The sequence below is a fragment of the Myotis nattereri genome (assembly GCF_964212035.1).
Source record: "Myotis nattereri genome assembly, chromosome: 20".
Taxonomy (NCBI): Eukaryota; Metazoa; Chordata; class Mammalia; order Chiroptera; family Vespertilionidae; genus Myotis; species Myotis nattereri.
The window spans coordinates 853,971-874,541 of record NC_138096.1 but is presented as its reverse complement, the minus strand read 5'-3'; the positions used below and the strand labels follow the sequence as shown (position 1 = coordinate 874,541).

Genomic DNA, 20,571 nt, shown 5'->3' with positions numbered 1-20,571 from the left:
ATGGCAGGGGGGGTGGGGATGGAGCCAGCTCACCGCACGCCCACCCCATCCTTAGTGACAACACGCAGCCAGCCAGTCGCGGCCCCCCAGGCTCCGCCCGGTGACCGTGGGGTCCTGGGGGCTTGCTCAGCTTTTCAGGGGAAATGCGTTCCACTGAACCCGCCACACCCAGGGGGAAATTAAGTAACTGGGTTCAAGGCCACGTGGAGACAGAGTAACACGGTCCCCAAGGCAGACCAGCTTGACCAGCCCTCCGCCCTGACCCAGCCCAGGAGGAGAGCTGGGAGCGCCCATGGCTGGAGCGGCGGCGGCCTGCGGACTGAAGGGTCCCGGGTTCGATGCCGGTCAAGGGCACGGACCTCGGCTGCAGGTCTGGGGCAGGCGGGAGGCAACCAATCGATGTTTCTCTCTCACATCGGTGTTTCTCTCTGTCTCTCTCCCGTCCACTCTCTAAAAATCAATGGAGAGATATCCTTGGGTGAGAATGAAAAAGAACCAAGACTTAGGCTGGCACCACCCCTCAGGAGGCCCAAATCACCACCGAGACCAGCGGTTCTCCACCTTCCGGCCCTTTCAATACAGCTCCTCACGTGGTGACCCAACCGTACAATTATTTCCGTGGCTACTTCGTCACTGTCATGTGGCTACTGTGATGAGTCGTCGTGGAAATATCTGATCTGCAGGATGGTCTTAGGCGACCCCCGTGAAAGGGTCGTTCGACCGCCAAAGGGGTCGCGACCCACGGGTTGAGAACCGCTGACCGAGACCCTCAGGAGAAGCCGTGGGGACCTGGGGGGTAGAAGCCCGTCTGTTCTCTTCTCCTGTGGGACCCCGAATGCCCGTCTGAGTCCTGAAAGGGAGCCCCGGAGGCCAGCAGGCCGGCCGGCCCAGGAGGGGCAGGGAAGTGAGAGGCGCATCCATCGCCCTGTCGCTGGGCGAGCGGCCTTGGAGTCCGGGGGACCGAGCAAAGGTTGCCTGGACGCCACGGCCTCCCCCGCCTGGCCCACGGCAGCCAGTTGACGCTCTATTGTGAAGGTGTGTGTGCGTGCGTGTGTGCACGTGTGCATGTGTGTACGTGCGTGTGTACATGTGTGTGTGCGTGCATGTGTGTATGTACGTGTGCGTGCGTGCGTACGCACGTGACAGGGACATGGCACGGCCCCGTGACCTCGGGTCTGCCTGGCTCTCTGAGTCACTGAGCTGCAGGGTGACCTGTCAGGGACCAGCTCAGAGACCAGCCAGATCAAAGGGGAGCCGGCCCGCCTGGCGGGAGGGATTTAGATAAGCTTCCTGCCTGCTCGCTCCTGCGGATCCCGGGAGGGGGCCGGGCCGGCCAGACTCAGGCTTCTTCCTGGAAATCCTGGTCCCCGAGGGCACTCAGAGTCTTGGGAGCCTGTGCCCAGCTCAGGGGTGCAAGCGAACCCCATCACGGGTTAGGACGACCCTGCAACACGCACCTCCCCGTTTCCCCGAGGCTCTCACGCGCCCCAAGTCACGTGAGACCCGAGCCATCCTGTGCGGAGCCGGCTGAGGGCCCCGCACCCGGGCGGGAGGGCGGCTGGAGAAACCGGACCCCCCTCCCCGCCCCCCGAGACCGCCCGGCTGGTCTGACCGGCAGCCCCGGGAGGGGAGCGCGGAGCCAGAACCCGGGTGCGCCTGCCCGCGGAGGCCTTCTGAGCAGACAGAGCATCCTCCTCCCTCGCCGGGCAGCCCGCCAGCCGGGAGGCGGCTGAGGCAGGATCCGCTCTCCCGGGGGAGTCTGGGGCGCAGACACCGGGCCCATGAGCTGACTTAGCCCCGAGGAGGCATCTACGCCTCCTCCTCCCACAGAGGCCAGCCCACTCTCCGACGGCGTGAGCGCCGCCCGAGGAACCAGGAGGTCAGGGTTCCGTTCCCGTGGCTCAGGGGTTGGACATCGACCTATGAACCAGGTCACGGTTCCATCCCCAGTGAAGGGCGGGCAGGAGGCAGCCGATCGGTGATTTGCTCTCATCACTGATGTTTCTCTCTCTTTCTGAAATCAAGAAAGAAATACTTCTTTAAATTATAATAATAAATATATTAAAAAGCGAATCATCAGACAGGGTGTGAATCCTATCGGGGGTGCTGGCCCGTTCGCTGCAGGGGTGCAGAGAGGGGAGAGCAGAGCCCGTGGCAGCCAGAGGGTCCCGCTGCCCGTCCCCCTCCCCCAGACCTTCTCCTGGCCTCTCAGACCCTCCCGCCGCCCTCAGAGAAAGGACCCCAGACAAGAAGGCTTTGTGCTGTGGGGTCAAAGGGCATGGGTTGCGGAGGCCCCTGCAGGCCCGGGGAGAGGGGCCTGGGCTCCCCCGGGAAACCTCTGCGAAGCCTCGGGTGTCAGCTCAGGGAGCACGGGGTTCAGAGCTGTGACCCACTCCCTCCTGGGGGGCGGGGGGTCCTGGACCTTCCTCTTTCACCCCAGAGTCCGGCTCAGGGACAGGCGGTCCACTGGGGGGGCCACCTGGGGGAGAACCTTGTCCATGGCCCCCCCAGGGCACCCCCAGAAAGGCTGAAATCAGGCAAGGGGAGGAAATGGGCCAGCAGAGCGGGGTGACAGTCAGAAGTCGGGGAGCAGACAGGGGTGCGAGGAGCCGAGAGACGGGGCCAGACCCTGCCCGGAGCTGGACAGACCCCACATGCTCCGCCCGTGTGAGTCCGCGGCCGGGGCCAGAGCCTGGGAAGCACAAGCCCAGCTCAGGGGCCCGTTCAGCTGCCGCCGGTCTCAGGGCATCTGGCGGGGTTTCCCATGACCTCCCGGGAGACGGAGCCGCGGCGCCCAGAGCTGGCGTGTGACAGCATCAGCACGTGGGGGGCTGGGGGGGGGGGCTCAGGGCAGGGGCCCTGGGGACGGTCCCTGTGGAGGAATGCGGAGCAACAGGCAGGGCTGAGCGCCGGCCGCGGGGATGGGAGCCTCGCCCCCCACATGGGCCCCGGGCCCAGGCCACCGTCTCGGGAACAGGACAGAGACCGCACGTCCAGGGGAATGGACGCTCCCTCAGCACGAGAGGGAAGCGGGATTTGTTTTTTATCTTATTTTTAATATATTTTTATTGGTTTCAGAGAGAGACACACACATCAATGATGAGAGAGAATCGAGGATGGGCTGCCTCCTGCACGCCCCCCACTGGGGATCGCACCGCGACCTCCTGGTTCGTAGGTTGGTCGGTGCTCAACCACGGAGCCAGGCCGGCCGGCCGGGCAGGGCTTATTTCCAAACACTTTATGCCCACCCACTGCTGAGGAGCCGACCCGCTGTCCCCATTCTGCGGAGGGTGAAACTGAGGCCCAGATACGGACAGAACAGGCACCGGGGCCCCGCCCCGCCCTGCGCCCCGAGATAGAGTGAGTGTGTCGCCCGGACACTTCCTGGGCCCGGCCCCACCCCACCTCCCCACCCCACCTCTCCGGTGGAGGTTTTGAAAAGCCTCCATCCAATCAGGCCGGCTGCCGGGCGGGGGAGGGGAGCGGCTTCCGGGGCTGTGGTTCCTACAGGCCACTTCCTTGCGATGACATAAGCCCTGCGCCTGCAGCGGGAGGCCTCCCCAAGGGCTCAGGTCTGGGGGGCCGCCTGCCCGGGGCCCGGGTGGCACCACATGGCCCTTACACGCTTGTTTCTGTCTCCTCCGTCTCTCCGTCCCGTCACCGATTCTTTCTCTTTTTAAAAAAATATTCTTATTGATTTCAGAGAGGAAGGGAGAGGGAGAGAGAGAAACATCAATGAGAGAATCATCCATCGGCTGCCTCCTGCACGCCCGCTACTGGGGGTCGAGCCGGCAGCCCTAGGCATGCGCCCTTGACCGGAATCGAACCCGGGACCCTGCAGTCCCCAGGCTGACAGTCTATCCACTGAGCCACATGGGCCAGAGCAGTCACCAATTCTCTCGATCCAAAATTCAGACGGACACGGACGATGTCAGAGTAGCGGGAACTAGGGAAATACGGCAGCCCCCCCATCCCCCCCGTCCTCTTCCCAGTCCCTGTTCCACCCTGGAGTGTCCACCTAATGCCGAGGGGCTGGCCGAGGCCCCCCCTCCCAGCAGCCTGAAGGAAGGAAGCTTAAGGAAATGGAGCAGAGATAAGGGGAGGGGGTCAGGCCGCACTGAGGGCGCCCGTGGTGGGGGCCCAGAGCCGGGAGGGGTGGGGGGAGGAAGGGTCTTAAATAAACATGCCATGTGGTTGGCTTCCTTCCCCAATTTGAACTCTGCAAGCTTGCATTTCCTAGCAGCTGCCCCCCCAACACACACACTCTCTCCCGCCCTGAGGCAGCCCCCTCCCCCAGGGGAGGCCGGCTCTAGGTCCTTATCCTGCAGGGGATTAGTGGAGGGAGGGAGGGCAGGCAGATGTGCCCAGGGTGCAGAGGCTGAGGGGCCAGGATCCAGGAGGCCTGGGGGGGGGCTTTAGGGGGGGTCTCACACCTAGACCTTCCTACCCCCTTCCCCACAGCCCAGGTCCTGAAAGTGCCCCTCAGGCTCTGCCCCAGCCCAGGCCTCCTCTGCAGGGACCGGCGGACAGGACAGCGGCTCTGGCCCTGGTCCCTGGAGCTCTGGGCCTGGCACTTCGCAGCTGGGCTAAAAGCTGCCCCGCAACCCCCGGCCCTGGCCTCCGGGCCCCATGAGCTGGACCTGGGCTCGCTGGACGCTGGGCTCAGGGCAAGTGATGCTCACAGGGCGTCAGAAAGCAGCCCAGTTACAGGCAAGAGGGGACTCCAGCCTGGCCGGCGCGGCTCCGCGGTCCAGTGTCGACCTGTGAACCAGGAGGTCACGGTTCGATTCCCGGTCGGGGCACAGGTACAGGTTGCGGGCTCCGTCCCCAGTGTGGGGCGTGCAGGAGGCAGCCGGTCCAAGATTCTCTCTCATCATGGATGTTTCTCTCTCTCTCTCTCTCTGAAATCAGTAAAAAAATATATTAAAAAACAAAAAAGAAGGGACTTGTAGAAAGTCCGAGAGCATGGCACCGGTGATGGGCAAGCCTCGGTGACCCCCAAACCTCGGTCGTCCCCAGTCTATTCCAGCCCCCCATGCGGTGCTTTAGGGGGGCAAGAGGTTCCTGGGGGTGGGGGTGGGGTTGGCGGGGGACCCGGGAACCGAGGAACTCTCCCTGACAGCCGGGCCCATCCTCAGCTGTGTCCGGCATGTGTGCCTTCCACGGCCCGCTGCCCATTGAGGTCTGCCGTGTGCCAGGCCGTGTGCCAGGCCGTGTGCCAGGCGGGCACTCCCGCTGAGGTGGGAGGGCGACCCGGGCGGGCCCTCACCTTCCAGGAGCCCTGAAACCGGGGCTTGTCTGATTCTCGAGTCCCCCCACCCGTCACCCAATCAGCAGCTCAGGTGAGGAGTGGGCACCGCCGTCTCCCTGGACGAGCTGAGTGGGCAGCAGAGATGAGGCCAGTCCCCGCGAAGAATGGGTTGCAGTGGGCGGGCCCAGTCCCCTCTCTGTGGCAAGCATCCCAGGGACCTCTGTTGGGGGGGAAGGGAACCCCAGCTCTCTCTCCCTCAGTCCGCCACCCCTGGCCGCACCCCGGGGCACCCTCTGGCACAGGGAGGGGGCTTTGGCTGGCGCTCTCCTGCAAGATGGAGTCGAAAGCAAAGTCCCCCCACCCCCAAGCCTGGTTCCTGGTGGTGGGTGGGGCCTTTTCTGGGCACACGGACTCCCCCGGTCTGCTAGCGATGCCAGACTTACACTTCTCGCTCCTACCCCACCCCCACCCCGACCCCCGTCTGTCCGTCTTCCCTCCCTCCCTCCCTCCCTCCCTCGACCTCCACCGTTTCCTGCTGCAAAGTCAGCCCTGCAGCAGCCTGGCCCCGCCCGCCAGCCCACCAGGCACCTGCGGGCTCCCCTTTGTCTGCTGGGCGGGCAGAGCTGTGCCCCAGCGACACCCCAGTGGTGCAGCCTGGCACGTGGCGGTGGGGGTGGGTGGGCACCTCGGTCTCCCAGCCTCGACCCCAGAGCCCAGCGGTAGCCCCCCTGACCCCCCTCTCTCTGGGCCGCAGGGGCCTGGCCAGGTGGCTGGGGACTTGTGTCCTGGGGCAGGAGGGGGGGCGCTTTACCACCGTCTAGGTGACCCCCCCTTTCCCGGGCTCCTGGAATATGGGTCACTTACCACCTGGCTCAGAGACCTGGACCCCAGACCCCCACCCACCACCCAGGGCTGGGCATTCCTCTCCACCGCCCCTGCCTCATGGGGACCCCCCCTCCAAGGGACAAACCCAGCACGAGGACAGCGAGAGGGCGTGTGGTCTAGGGGGGTCTTCCCCCCAACAAAGGGCACCTGGGGCTCAACTTTGCAGCCTTCCCCGCCCCCCCAGCCTGTCCGCTCCCCAACCTCAAAGGTCAGGCCATCCCTTCAGGTCCCAGATGCGCTCGGCGGCCCCTGAGGCGGAGCCCCAGGTACATCCCTTCCTCTGTCCCCGGTTGCCCTCTCCGCCGGGGCAGGGACAGCGGGGTCCTCGCCTCCCCACGGAGCAGGCACCAATCTTTGTCTGCAGGCTCCCGGGCGGGGAGCTGCCGGCCCGGACTGACCCAGAGCGAGAGACCCAGCCCGTCGGGGCGAGGGGGGAGGGGGGACGAGGGGAAATGTCCCCCCGACATCCCGCTGCGAGACAGCAGCCCCGTGGGGAGGCGAAGAGGAAACACGCAGACGCCCCGCCTGGGCCAGGGCTTGGGTGTGAAATACCGGATTTCCTTGTTTATTCGATTTTCGGATCATTAAGGGCTCCCCAGAGGGGGCCCGGCATGACCACCCAAACAAAGCCGCCTTCCCGCAGCCCGCGCTCGGGGTGCCCGCGGGGCCCACGCGGCGCCTCCTCCGGGGCGGGGGGTGCGGGGTGCGGGCTCCGGGACCCAGCGGCCCCGCGCCCACGCGACACAAAGCCCGAGCCCCTCGCGCGCTCCCCGCCCGCCGGCCCCTACCTGACGGCCACCTTGACGCAGCAGTCCCCCTGGCCGGCCATGGCCGAGGTCGGGGCGGGGATCGGGGACCCGGGTCCGGGGGGGCCGGGGCCCCAGGCGGCGGGAGGCGGGAGGCGCGGCGCCGCAGCGGGGACGGCCGGGGACCCGCGCGCACACCTCCCGCCCGCGCGCACCGCCCACCTCGCCGCCACCAGCGCGCACCACCGCGCGGACAAAGGGGGCGGGGGCCGGCCCGGCCCAGGCCCCGCCCCGAGCCGAGGCCCCCGCCCCGCCCTCGGCCCCGCCCTCGGCCCCGCCCGCCAATCGAAGGCCGGATCCGGCAGCAGGGGGCGGGGCTGGAGCCTTTAAAACGACCTCTTGGCGCGCCTCCGAGCCGTGCGCTAGGTATGGGGAGGGGGGCGCCGGCTGGAGTGGGGGCCCCGGGGGAGGGGCCACGCGTGGCGACCCGTGGGCCGCGCGGGACCCCCGGCTTGGAGGGGAACCCCGGCTTGGGGGGGAACCCCGTTTTCTAAATGAGGAAGCTGGGACGCAGAGAGGGAACTACCCAGGGTCACAGCGAGTTAGTGGCTGCACGCGGGTAAGAACCCAGGTCTCCCGGCACCGCAGAGATGAGCAGCTGGGGGTGGGGGGCCCCCCCTCTGTCCCAGCGAACCTGCGGGCCTGGAGGGAGGGGGTCCAGGCCGGTGTTTCCGGTCCCTGCCCCTCCAGCCTGCGGCTCCATCCAGCTCGTCTTTCCGCGAGTCCCTGGCCCGGGCCTTGCCCTCCCAAGGTGACCTTTGCGGCCACAGGCTCACACTCTGCTCCTTGTGGTCTCGGGAGGCAGAGGGCCCGTGTGGGAGGCCCCAGGTGCCCCGGGGACAGGAAGGGACAAAGGGGCCACTCAACTGGGCACCTGGGGAGGGGCTGGGGGGCGAGGTGGGTGGGGGATAAGGGCATAAAGGACAAGGGTGCCCTGGGCCTTTAAACGCGGGGAGATGATGGCGGAGAAGTCTGTCCGTCTGTCCGTCTGCCTCCCCTCCCGCTGAGCCCAGGCCCCTTCTCTCCGCCTCCGATGCCCAACATTGGGGCCATTCACAGGCCCCCTCGCCAGCTGCCTGCCCACCCTCGTGTCCACCAGCGCCCTTCCTGGGCAGGGGCCCAAGCCCAGGACCCAGATGTGGAGGGAGCTCTCTGGGGTGGGGGTGGGGAGGATGGGGAGCCTGGCCCCGAGCCTCTTGCATCACCCGGGGATGATGAAACCACGTGAGCAACTGGGACAGGGTGTGGGGCGGGGTCTGAGGGTGTACCCGGGGTGCCAGCCTCTCTCCCCTTCTCCCCACCCAGCCCACAGGTCCCTGCTCCATCCGGGAGCCCAGATCCCTTATAAACACCCCCGCCTCCTTCCTGATGGAGAGCAGGATGGGCACCTGCAGGTGGAGGCGGGGAGGGAGGCCCCGTGGGACCTGCACCTTCCACTCCCTGCGGATCTAGAGGGAGCTGCAGGGCTGGTAGGTCCTCCGCCCAGAGCAGGCGGCCTGGGTCACGTTCTGGGCATTCTCTCCCCGTCCATCCACCACCGGGGGTGGGGGGGTGGGGGGTGGGGGCGGGGGAAACCACGCTTATGGGCCATGGACGTGAACAAGGTACTTTATTATATGCATGTTCTTTCATTAAAAAATGTATTTTTATTGATTTCAGAGAAGAAAGGAGAGGGAGAGCGAGAGAGAGAAACATCCATGATGAGAGAGAATCCTTGATCGGCTGCCTCCTGCACGCCCCCCCACTGGGGACGGAGCCCGCAACCCAGGCCTGTGCCCCGACCGGGAATTGAACCCTGACCTCCCGGTGCCTAGGTCGCTGGTCAACCCCTGAGCCACACCAGCCAGGCTGCATGTTCTCCTTTCATTCTCACAACCTTGGAAGGCAGGCGTTATCACTCCTGTGCGGTTTGCAGAGGGGAAACGGGTCTCACCCAGCATAGAAGCAGCAGACGCAGGATTCGAACTCGTGTGCCTGGGTCCAGATTCCCCAGATCACTTCCCAGCAGCTGCCCGGGCGGCGGGAGCCAGGCTGGCCCTGGCCTTTGCTGCAGGGCAGCCCTCCAAATGGCCATGGCAATGGCGAGGCTGCATTTTGCAAAGCCTCCCGCCCGCCCAGTCAGACTGTGCAATCTCTGGGGCCCAACTCGGGCTTCCTGCCTCCAGGAAGTCCCCCCGTCTTCCGAGAGTAGGTGACCCTCTGACTCACAGCCTCACTGCCAGGAAGTGGCACCAGAGCCGCTGCCTCACCCACCCTCCGGGCCACAGGGTGTCAGGCAAACCTGAACCGGGAGGCTCAGCAGCTGGAAACTCCTGGAGGGCCTCCTGGAGGCGGGGGCCTCGGGTCAGCCACACCAGCCCCGCAGCGTGCCTCTGGGCTTCCAGGGAGCGGCAGGGCAGCCAGAGGTCCAGACCCCGACTCCCGGGCACTGCTGCCCGGAGGCGAGGCGGTCACTGGGCAGTGGTCAGCGGGCAGCGGTCAGATGCAGCCCGAGAGGCAGGGAGAGGTTCAAGCAGCAGCTTGGGGAGGCTCAGGCAGGTCAGAGGCAGCCTGGGACAGTCCCCTCCGCCTCTGTCCAGCTTCAGCGCAGCCAGGGCCTCCTCGCTGGGCCGTTCCCACCCCACCCCCCTCCCAGCTGCCTTCCTGCTCCCTCCTTCCCAAACCCCGAAGTTCCTTCAGATCAGACGCCTGTGTGCATTTCCCACCCACCCCAACCCTGTCCTTGGGCCCAACAGACAGACAGACACACACTCTCACACTCACACACACACACACACTCACACCCACACACTCTCACACACACACATACACACACACACATACACACACACTACACACTGCCCTGTGCTTGGCCCTGAGCCCCTCATGGACTGGAGTTTGGGCTCCACTCATGCCCTGAGCTGCGGCCCTACCCCCAGGCATCCTGGGCCTCCATCATGTCTCCTGCCAGGGACCCGGGGGAGGGGGGGAGTGGGGTGGGGGGTGCTCTCCAGGCAGGAAGCTCCCACGCTACGGCAGTTAAAATACTCAGCAGGACCGGGGGCCGCCATCTGGCCCAGATCTCTCAGGCGCAGACCCACAGCGACAAATCAAAGCCCCGAGAGCTGCCCTCAGGCCCTAGCAGGATCTGGGGGGGCGGGGGGTGGTGACCTGGCCTTGAGTCCACTTCCGTTTCATCTCTCTTTTTTTTTAACCCTCACCCAGGGAGTGAGGACTTTTTTCCCATGGATTTGTAGAGAGAGAGGAAGAGAGGGGGTCGAGAGAGAGAGGGAAGGAGGGAGAGGAGAGGAGCATCGATGTATCAGAGACACATCGATTGGTTGCCTCCCGCACATGCCCCCCCTCCCCCCGCCCCTGACCCTAACCCTGACCCTGACCGGGGGCAGGGATCAGACCAGCAATCCAGGCAGGAGCCCTTGACAGGAATCGAACCCAAGACCCTCTGGTGTGCAGGCCGACACTCTAACCACTGGGCAACACCAACCAGGGCCCCTCTAGGGCTAGAAGTAGGCGTTGGCACCTGCAGGAGCCGTCTGAGCTTTGACCTAACATCCCGGGTGGCAAGTCCAGAGTTCGGGGCCGCCAGCCCCACCCCAGCAGCTGTACTCGGTTCCGTGGGAGACCCTGCGGGCAGCGGGCTGGCCACACCCTCCAGTGCCCACCCGGAGGCGGAGCCCAGACGCCCCCTGTCCGCAGGGCCCCAGCCCCCCGAGAGGGTCTGTTATCGGGGTGCAGACTCTGAGGTCTTAGCTCGGACGCGGGCTGGGCCTGACTTCCTCTGTTGCGAAGGAGACAAACTTAGCCGTAGAGGAAACCAGACTTGGTTATAAATAGCGAGAGAGAGAGAGAGAGAGAGAGAGAGAGAGAGAGCCGCTGTGGATCACCAACACCCCAAAAACCAACTATTTTTGGTTTCAAGTGTTACTGGGGGTTTAATGACGACCCAGATCCCCTCAGACACAAGCTCTATATCCAATCCTCTCCCCAGTAACAGCTTCTCTATTTTTTTTTAAATCCTCACTCAGGGATATTTTTCTATTGATTTTTAGGGAGAGCAGAAGAGAGAGGGAGAGACAGAGAGAAACATCGTTGTGAGAGAGACACATCGATGGGTTGCCTCCTGCACGCGCCTGCAACCGAGGTCCGTGCCCTTGGCCGGAATCGAACCCGGGACCCTTCGGTCTGCAGGCCGACGCTCTACCCACTGAGCCACACCGGCCAGGGCTCCAGTAGCTTCTATTACAGTTCGGGGGCCAAAGGCAGGAGCGGGTGTGGGTGACCCTCACTCTCACGGACCCTCGAGTGGGGAAGAGCCCCCCCACGACCACCTAGTGCCACCCCTTCACCTTCAGGTGGAGGAACTGAGGCCCAGGGAGGTGGAGAGACCTGTCCAGACCGGGGCGTCTCCACGGCCCCCACACGCCAGGACCAAAGGTCAGCCTCTGACGCGGAGCCACAGGGGAGCTCACGGTTCAGGTCAAAGTCCAGTCGGCGCAAAAGGACCAGAGACAGCCCCGAAGCCACCGGGTGGCGCCCCGAGTCACGGAGACGCCAGATGCCGGGTCGAGTTCCAGCCCCGCCCCTGCCTGGCCCCGAGACCTGGGCGGCCACGGGAGGGACTCCGCGTGTCAAGTCCCCGGCCTCCACGCGAAGATAACCACGTGCTCCTCTCGCCGTGGGGCTACCGTGGGGCCGAAGGGAGACCCCAGGTGAGCACGAAAGGGGGTCATGCAGGCAAGCGCTCTGTAGGGAGGAGGGGGGCCCGGGGCGAGGCCTGTGGCTGGGGCGCAGGGGGCACTGGGCCCCCTGTGGCCAGAGGGGCCTGGCGCTGGGACCTTGGACGCCCACGGCCATGAACAGGCACAGCTGGCCGCTGAGGCCAGAGCTGGCAGCGGCCTCCGTCCAGTGAGACCTGGTCACGGCGGCCAAGGAGGGGGGCTGGGCTGGCACCTGCCCTCGGGCCGCCGGGCTCTCCCCTCAGCACGACCGTCCAGATGGCCCCTCTGGCCTCCCTGGGCCTGGCCCCCAGCCACGGCCGGGCTCCTGGGGAAGGGACGGGGGCGGGGGAGGGAAGGCCGGGAACAGGAGACAAGCAGAGGCCAGGTGCCCGGTCTCAGGCCTGAGACTTTAATGTCCAGACAGGACGGGGCAATGATGCTGGGACCGACCTGGAACTGCGCCCCCTGCTGGCGAGGAGAGGGGCCTGCGGCCTCCTCCAACTTCGCTGTGAGATGGGCGGCTGCCCCGATGGCTGACAATGTCCCTCCTGCACCCCCCCTCACCCACCCCCTGGCGCGGAGGCCCCAGCCCAGGCGGAGGCCGAGGGTTTCAGGGCCCGGGGGGAATGAGGGTCTCCTGGGAGCCCTGACGCTGGTCGAGGCTGCCCACGGAGGACCGCAGGCTCGGGGGTCCCAGGGCGCCGGCCGTGACCTTGGGGGACTCTCGTCTTCTCAGTAGCTCGGTGGCCGCCACCTCCACCTGCTCCGGCTCCATCTGGCAGGCCTCCGCCAGGGCCTGGCCCGTCGCCGACACGAAGCCGGCGTCCGCCGCCAAGCTGTCCAGGCCGCCTCGAAGCAGAGCCTTCAGGGAGGAGGGGAGGTGGTGGGTCTCGCTGGGGGGCTGCCCCGGGGTCCGGCCACCCCCACCCCAGGGCCCTCCTCCCCCCCGCATGTAGCCCAGCCTCACCTGCTGGATCAGCAGGGCCGTGGCCGGAGCCAGGCCCCTGGACGGGCTCTCGGGGGTCCGGCTTCCGGGGGCGGCTTCCTCGGCCTCAGGCATCAGGGCCTCCGCCCTGAGGCGCTGTTCCAAAGGCACAAAACAGACCCCAAGAGGACGCTGGAGTCCAGGGGGACCCAGTGAACCCCAGCTCTTCCGAGGGGACCTTAGCCCAGACCCACAGAAAGGGGTGGTCCCGCCGGCAGGCGTGGCTCAGTCATTGAGCCTCGACCTATGAACCAGGAGGTCAGGGTTCGATTCCCGGTCAGGGCACATTCCCGGGTTGTGGGCTCCATCCCCAGTGGGGGGCGTGCAGGAGGCAGCCGATCCATGATTCTCTCTCATCATTGATGTTTCTCTCTCCCTCTCCCTTCCTCTCTGAAATCAATAAAAAGTATGTTTTAAAAAGAAAATAAAGGGGGTCCCCTCTGTCATTGACGGGCAGCCCCTGCCACGCTCCCTCCCTCTGCACCCAGTTCCTCCCAGGCTCTGCCCCTACCTGGCTGTGGGCTGGAGGCGCCTGGTCTCGGGGCACCACTCTCGGGGGCAGCTGTCCTTCCCGCCTTGGCTGCCCCACGCGGGACTGGCTGCAGGGTCCTGTGGGCAGATGGGCGAGGCCAGGACTCGTGGCCGCCCTGAGCCTCTCTGAGACCCTCGGGTGGAGCAGCATCCAGAGGGTGGACCGAGCTGGGGGCCAACTCCGCACTGCACCCCCTTTCCCCCCCAGAAGGCTCAGCCTCTGGCTGCCCAGAGAGACTCACCCTGGACCCCTCCTCTGGCAGCGGGCGTCTCGGTCTCCCCAGGGCACTCCCGTTCACAGCGGACCCTGGGATGGAAGGGAAGGAAGGCGGTGCAGCAGGGAGGGCGCCCCGTCTCCCGCCACCCTGCCCCTCTGTGGGCCACAGGGGCTCCCCCTCAGGGTCCAGCCCCAACAGCTCATCAGCATCAGCGTCATCCGTGGCTGCAGCCTGGACTCGTGGCTGGCGCTCCCGGCTCTCCCACACCAGGCCAGACCCATCCCGGCCTCGCGCCCCTGCTCACGGGGTTCTCCCGGCAGACACGCCCCTGCCCCCTGCCCACACCTGTCCCCCAGCCTCCAGGCCACAGGTTCTCAGCCAGGGTGGCACCTGGCTCACCTGGCAGCTTTCAGAACCAGGAGTGACCGTGTCCCACCCCAGAGCCTGCCGTGGGGGCCAGACACAGCCCCCCGGAGGGTCCCCGATTCTGACAGCCCCCCCAGATGATCCCTAGCTCTTCCCTGAGCACCCAGCACCACTCAGCATTGGTGGCCACGCCCACAGGAGCTGCCCCTGCGCCCAGGCCTGCCTCTCGCGTTCAGGCGCCTGAGGGACTCACAGGGGCACAAAGGCGAGCCAAGAGCACCCCACATACTTTGGGGCGACCCCTCCCAAACCAGCCTGGGGCCCACTCACCAGGCCTCCCCAGACCTACCCCCCCAGGACCCCGACACCCAGGGCTGCCTCTACCTGGAAAACGCCTGGCGGTTGCTATGGTGGCTGGTGCCCGTGGCAACGTTGGCGTTGGCGTTGTTGGTGTTGGCGCGGGCCAGCGGGTGGGTGCTGGGGTCCTGGGGGAAGTCTTCCAAGAAGACGGGCGACTCCAGCTCCTCCATCTCGATGTCGGAGAACTGCAGGGGCCTCTGGTTGGCCAGCACGGGCGCCAGGGAGCTGGGCCGGTCCAGGAAGTTGTCCACTTGGCCGAACAGGCCTCCAGTCCTCTAGGGGCGGGAGGAGGGAGGGAGGACTGAGCGCGGGCCGGGCGAGGGCTGAGCGGGGAGCTGACTTGCTGAGGGATATTGGACATCGCAGGTGCCCTCCTGCGTCACCATCTCCTCATGGAGACCCCCAAGAAGGGCCCGGCCCACGTGGCTCAGTGGTTGAGCATCAACCTATGACCCAGGAGGTCACGGTTCGATTCCCGGTCAGGGCACAGGCCTGGGTTGTGGGTTTGATCCCCAGTAGGTGGCGTGCAGGAGGCAGCTGATCTATGATGCTCTCTCATCATTGATATTGCTCTCTCCCTCTCCCTTCCTCTCTGAAATCAATAATAATAAAAAAAGAACCCAATGCTCTCGCTGGTTTGGCTCAGTGGATAGAGCATCGGCCTGCGGACTGAAGGGTCCTGGGTTCAATTCTGGTCAAGGGCACAGGCCCGGGTTGCAGGCTCGATCCCCGGTGTGGGGCGCGCAGGAGGCAGCCGATCCATGATTCTCTCTCATCATTGATGTTTCTCTCTCTCTCCCCCTCTCCCTTCCTCTCTGAAATCAATAAAAAAGAACCCAGGGAGGTTTTGCCAGGCGGTCTTTAAGGGGCCGTGGGACACTAGACAGAGCTGAGGCTCGAGCACAGGTAACCAGGGCAGGTGGGCATCTGACCACGGAGGGCTCGAGAGAGGAGGGCTGACTGGGGCTGGGGCGGGAGGAAAGGGCGGGCAGGTGGGGAAGGAAGCGTTTTGGTATATTTGTTCCCTCGAGGAAGTTGGTTCATGGATTCTGAGCCCTCAGAGCTGTGGGGGGTGGGCGTCTCCGGCTTCCACGCCCCCCCCCTGTGGGGTCTCCCGTCCGTGATAGGTGGCTCCCCCACCCCCCCACGCTCACCCGGAATATCCCCTCCTCCATGGCGGCCTCCACCATGGCCCGCTCCAGCTCCTCCTCGGCCGTGAGGTCGCCCGAGATGGTCCGGCGGATCTCGGGCGCGGCCTCCTCCTCTATGGTCCGCAGTCCGGCCTGGGGGGTGGAGAAGGGACCCCCTGACCCCTCCGGCCCAGGAGGGGGACCCGACGACACCCCACGGCCTCCCTCGTTTCTAACCCTTGCAACGGGGGCTTCGGCTCCGGCCCCACCCTCTCTCCCTCGCCCTTCCTCTCGGAAATCAAATTTAAAAAAAATTTTTTTTTTTTAAAAAAGGTTCTTGCATTATATGTGTGCAACTTTCTAAATTGTAAGATTGTTTCAAACTAAGAAAAAATTGCTGTAGAAATATATTTATGGGCACACAACCCACGGGCATGTGTATTTTTTGAATTTATAAATTATGTGCATTATAATGGACACCAAAGACTGGAAACAGCCTGGCCGGCCTGGCTCCGTGGTTGAGCGTCGACCTAGGAACCAGGAGGTCAGGGTTCGATTCCCCGTCAGGGCACAGGCCCGGGTTGCAGGCTCCGTCCCCAGTGGGGGGCGTGCAGGAGGCAGCTGGTCCATGAGAATATTGCTCTCATCCACCTCCTACCTCCCCTTCGGACAAACCCTGTCACCCTGAGATGGACCGGCTCCTGGTTCTTCTCTTCAGATTGGAACGTCACCCATCACGGCCACCCCCTCACCCCCAGAACTGCCTTCCTGTCCCGCCTCCACCCCGGTCCCCCCCCCCCCCCGCTGTGCCTCCATCCCTGGCCCTCAAGGCCGCGGGGCCCCAGAGCCTGGCTCAGCCACAGGCCCGGAGCCGCTGGCTCACCTGGATCTGCACGGCGTCCTTCTTGGGCCGGTAGCCGTAATACTCCTCCTGGCGCTTCATGAACTTGCGGAAGTGCTCCTGGATGAGGAAGGTGGCGTAGAACTTGCCCACCGTCACCTCGTCATCTGCGCGGGGCCGACAAGGGGTGTCCTGAAGGCCGGGGAGAGCTGGAGGGCGGAGGAGCCCCAGGTAGGGGCAGAGGAGCCACCCCTCCTGTCTCTGACCTGGCCTGAGGCCGCCATGGGGTCCGTCCAAGGTATTTAGGGCCAGGAGGGTCTGGGCCATCCCCAGGCGTGAATTCTCTCTCTCTCTCTCTCTCTCTCTCTCTCTCTCTCTCTCTCTCTCAGAATTCTCTCCAGGCCTGGAACCCCTTTCTTGGGCTTTGCTTGAGCTGGTTGGGGGCTCCTGGGCCGTATTAATAGAGGTAGAGGGTATGGACCGAGGGAGGTGGAAGTGCACCTAGGACCTGTCTCATGGGCCATCGTGCGAGGGGTCGCTTCTGCGTGGGCAGGTGTCGGAGTGGGGAACTCGGTGCAGCCCCTCCTCAGCTGCCCCTGGACCCCGAGCCCCACGCACCTCCGATCGGAGGGATGACCTGGTCCAGGAGCTTCATGCTGGTCCTCTTCCAGATCTTCTTGATGATGGCCCGCAGCTCCTCGTTGGCCTGCTCGAAGTTACCTGGGCGGAGGGCAGGCAGGGACGGCCCTAAAGCCACCCAGCTGGGCCGAGCCAACCCCGCTGGACACAGCCGCCTGGGGCTCTGCCACCCTCTCACCTTCCCTCTCATTCTCTCTTTTTTTAAAAAAAATATGTTTTTATTGATTCCAGAGAGGAAGGGAGAGGGAGAGAGAGAGAAACATCCATGATGAGAGAGAATCATGGACCGGCCGCCTTCTGCACGCCCCCCACTGGGGATCAAGCCCGCCACCCGGGCCTGTGCCCTGACCGGGAATCAAACCCTGACCTCCTGGTTCCTAGGCCGACGCTAAACCACGAGCCACGCCGGCCGGGCTCACCTTCCGTCTTGATCTTGAGGGCCGTGCGCACCAGGGCGAAGAGGGTGGCGTTGAAGGTGACGGTGCCGTCGCTGTTGAGGGGCATGTTCATGCCCACCAGTCGCTGTGCGGGGAGAGGGGGGGTTCACTGCGGGGTGGGGACCCGGCTAAACCGGGCAGGCCACCCTCACCCGGTCCGTCTGGGGGCCAGGAGGGGCCGGGACATGAGGGCTTGGGGGGGCAGGATGCCCTTCACGGGGGTGGGGGGAGGATAGAAGGATGAGTTGGGGGCGTTGTGAAGACTGTAGGTCCTGGGGGGGCGGGGGTTGGACCCGGGAGATGACCGCTCTGAAGTGGCTCCCCAGCTCCCCGCCCCGGGATCCTGTGCCTCTGCCCGTCCCCGGGGCCCCTCCCTGGCGCCGGGGTTACCTTACAGGCCACGCGGTGGGGGCAGAACTTCCCGAAGCCCAGCGGGGGCTGGATCCGCCGCAGGAGCGTCACCACGTCCAGGTGTTTGATGCGGCCCCTGCGGAGACACGCCGTGCACCTGGGGGCCGCCCACAGCCCCTCGCGGCTCCGGGAATGGGCACGGGGGGAAGGGGCGGGACAGGCGAGCCCGGCCTTGTTTCCCAGCCAGGCTTAGGATGGGGAAACAGCCTCCCTTCTTGATTTTTTAAAATATGTTTTTATTAATTTTGTTTTCAGAGAGAGAATCATCATCCATCGGCTGCCTCCTGCACGCCCCCTGCTGGGGATCGAGTCTGAGACCCTGACCTGGTGCATAGGTCGACGCTCAACCACTGAGCCACACGGGCCGGGCCACCAGCTCCTCTCTCTCTCTCTCTCTCTCTCTCTCTCTCTCATAGAAGCCAGAATTCTCTCTCTCTCCAGGCCTCGAATCTGGACCTTGTTTTCCCCGTGGCAGAGCCTTCCTTGGGCTTTGGTCCAGCTGGTTGGGGCTCTTGGGCTGTATTAATAGAAGCAGAGGCTATGGGTCCAGGGAGGGTGGAAGTTCACCTACGTGTGACCCGTCTCCTGGGTCGCTGTTAAATGAGATAATACGCGCAGGGGCCAGCGCAGTGCCTGTCGCCTGGGAGACAGCCCTCAAACATGGACTGTGGCGAGGCAGAGCCGGCCTGGTCTGTCTGGGTGGGGCCGGGTTCTGCGTTTTGATCAAAGCCGATGGTCAGGCCCTGGCTGGTTTGGCTCAGTGGGTAGAGCGTCGGCCTGCGGACGGAAGGGTCCCGGGTTCGATTCCAGTCAAGGGCATGTACCTTGGTTGCAGGCACATCCCCAGTGGGGGGTGTGCAGGGGGCAGCTGATCGATGTTTCTCTCTCATGGATGTTTCTAACTCTCTATCCCTCTCCCTTCCTCTCTGTAAAAAGTCAATAAAATATATTTAAAACACACACACACACACACACACACACACACACAAAACTGATGGTCAGATGGCCACGCTCTGAGAGCCTGGTCCGGCACTGAGCTCCCCGCTCCTACCCCTGTCCACTCAGACCCTGGGTGGCCATTTCCCAAGAAAGCCAGGAGGGGGCACTGTGGGGTCCCTTCCGACCCCCGGGAAGTCCCGTTCTCTGAGCGGGGACCTCGGATGCTGAAGGGACAGGCAGCCGGCTCCTTCCTAGCAAACCGGACGCTGGACGGGGTCTGAGATGGCGGGCGCGCAGGCGAGGGAGGGCCCGGCGTCTGCGGCCTGGACTCACGTGGCCTCCGGGTCGTACTCCGCCCAGATGGCCTTGAACTCGTCCAGGTGGTGCGGGCCCAGGATGGACCAGTCCCGCGTGAGGTAGTCAAAGTTGTCCATGATGACGGCCACAAAGAGGTTGATGATCTGTCAGAGGGGACCAGGTGGGGGCTGGGAGGGGGCTGCAGCTGATGGCCTCCCGCCACCCGCACCCCTGAGGCCGACCCGGGAGAGAGGGCGCCGGGCAGGGAGGTCGGCCCAGTGCTGGCCTGCCCGCCCCGAGGCCCCCGTGCCCCCCGCACCCCCCGAGGCCCCCCGTGCCCCCCGCCCGCCCCGAGGCCCCGTGCCCGCCGCGGGCTCACCAGGAAGGCGCAGAGCATGTAGAAGCTGATGAAGTAGTAGTAGGCAAAGTTGGTGCCGCACGAGTACTCCTCGCCGGGCGCGAACTCGGACGCGGGGTCGCACAGCTTCCCGTAGCTGCTGGCCAGCAGGACCTCCTGCCAGGCCTCGCCGGTCGCGCACCTGGAAGGGAGGGGCGCATGGGCGGGGGCGGGTGAGCAGACCGGGACTGCCCCCCGAGTCGGGAGGTCGTGTGAGCTGGGCCTCGGCTTCCCCTCTGCACCGCAGTCCCCCTGCTCTACCTATCGGGGCAGCAGGAGCAGGAGGTAACAGATAAAAACAAAAAAAGGGGGTGTTTCCTGGATGGAGGGGCCAGACCGCTCCATGAGGCAAGTCGCTGGGAGGGGGCGGCAAGAGCGAGCCCTGTCCAGACCCAGCGGAGGCAGGGTCAGAGGTCATCGAGGCCTCACCGTGCCTCCGTCTCCCGCTCCTGGGATGGGGTTCGGGGAACAGATGCATGCGCTCCGGCCCAGCTACGTCCGGCTACATGGGGCCCCGGGGGACACGGAGACGCCCCGGATGTGATGGGGACAGCAGAGCGCTAGCCGCCTGAGCACAGGGCCCCGTGTGGCCGCACGGCCAGCCCGGCCTCCCGTGCAAAGGCCCTGGGGTCCGCGGGGCGGGGCCTCGTGCCTGAAGAGCAGCAGCACGGCCTGTGGGAAGGTCTGGAAGTTGTTGTTGCGGTTGATTTGGGTCCCGTCCACCAAGGCGATCTTCCCAAACATCTGCAAGCACACGGGGCTGCCTGAGGGGCCGGGCAGGGTCTGCAGGCCGCGGCCTCCGCCGGGCCCAGGTCCACCTCCCTTGAGCTCCTCCGGGCCCCTCCCTCCCGGCCGCCTCAGCCCTGAAGGGCGCACATGGGCCCGCTAGCGAGGGTGGGTGAGCCTCTTTAGGTTGAGCCCAAGCAAAGCAAGGGGGTGAGGGGTGGGGAGAGGGGGGACAAGCTTCCCTACCAGCGGCCGGCGGGGGGTCGGGGCTCGCTGCAGAGAAGGGGCAGCTCTCATGGGAGGTGGGCTGAGCCCGCCCAGGCCTCTAATGGGCCCCAGACACAGCCTGGCCCTGGGGTTGCCTCCACCTGATTCACTCACACGGCAACACTGGGGACCACGGGCTCTCAGGAGGGGCCGGCAGGAGGGGGCGCCCAGCCCCCCAGGACCCACCGGTGCCTCTGACGTGGAAGACCCTCGGCGCCCTCACCTGCATGCCGATGACCGCGTAGATGAAGAACAGCATGACGATGAGCAGGGCCACGTAGGGCAGGGCCTGGGGGGCGGGGGGAGGAGGGTGCGTGAGGCTCTCGGGCTCCGGACCTGCTCCCCCAGCTCATCAGGGACCCCAGGC

General features: G+C 65.4%; 2 protein-coding genes and 1 long non-coding RNA gene across 4 annotated transcripts in view; 1 reads left to right on the top strand and 2 right to left on the bottom strand.

Annotated features, from left to right (window-relative positions):
* The window catches only part of KIF21B (kinesin family member 21B), a gene marked incomplete at its 5' end in the record, with an annotated part of 33,345 nt that extends 26,380 nt beyond the window's left edge, over window positions 1–6,965 (bottom strand). Inside the window, one exon of the mRNA XM_081114506.1 lies at window positions 6,925–6,965. Coding sequence (XP_080970632.1) covers window positions 6,925–6,965 — 41 coding nt within the window. The remainder of the gene's footprint in view (window positions 1–6,924) is intronic.
* Window positions 6,966–7,351: 386 nt separating this feature from the next.
* Window positions 7,352–12,217, top strand: LOC308535587. Its single transcript, XR_013997281.1, has 4 exons — window positions 7,352–7,501; window positions 8,248–8,411; window positions 11,295–11,651; window positions 12,081–12,217. It is a non-coding gene; the product is annotated as an uncharacterized lncRNA (long non-coding RNA).
* CACNA1S (calcium voltage-gated channel subunit alpha1 S) overlaps window positions 12,049–20,571 on the bottom strand; it is a gene marked incomplete at its 5' end in the record, with an annotated part of 34,426 nt that continues 25,903 nt past the window's right edge. Inside the window, 14 exons of one of the 2 annotated variants that reach the window (XM_081114527.1) lie at window positions 12,049–12,522; window positions 12,628–12,777; window positions 13,157–13,254; window positions 13,419–13,483; window positions 14,145–14,395; window positions 15,275–15,403; window positions 16,134–16,258; window positions 16,710–16,811; window positions 17,150–17,252; window positions 17,558–17,654; window positions 18,851–18,978; window positions 19,194–19,353; window positions 19,864–19,955; window positions 20,428–20,493. In XM_081114527.1, the coding sequence (XP_080970653.1) occupies window positions 12,271–12,522; window positions 12,628–12,777; window positions 13,157–13,254; window positions 13,419–13,483; window positions 14,145–14,395; window positions 15,275–15,403; window positions 16,134–16,258; window positions 16,710–16,811; window positions 17,150–17,252; window positions 17,558–17,654; window positions 18,851–18,978; window positions 19,194–19,353; window positions 19,864–19,955; window positions 20,428–20,493 (1,818 nt within the window). In that variant the 3' untranslated portion in view covers window positions 12,049–12,270. The remainder of the gene's footprint in view (window positions 12,523–12,627; window positions 12,778–13,156; window positions 13,255–13,418; window positions 13,484–14,144; window positions 14,396–15,274; window positions 15,404–16,133; window positions 16,259–16,709; window positions 16,812–17,149; window positions 17,253–17,557; window positions 17,655–18,850; window positions 18,979–19,193; window positions 19,354–19,863; window positions 19,956–20,427; window positions 20,494–20,571) is intronic. The other variant, XM_081114528.1, reaches the window with a different exon arrangement.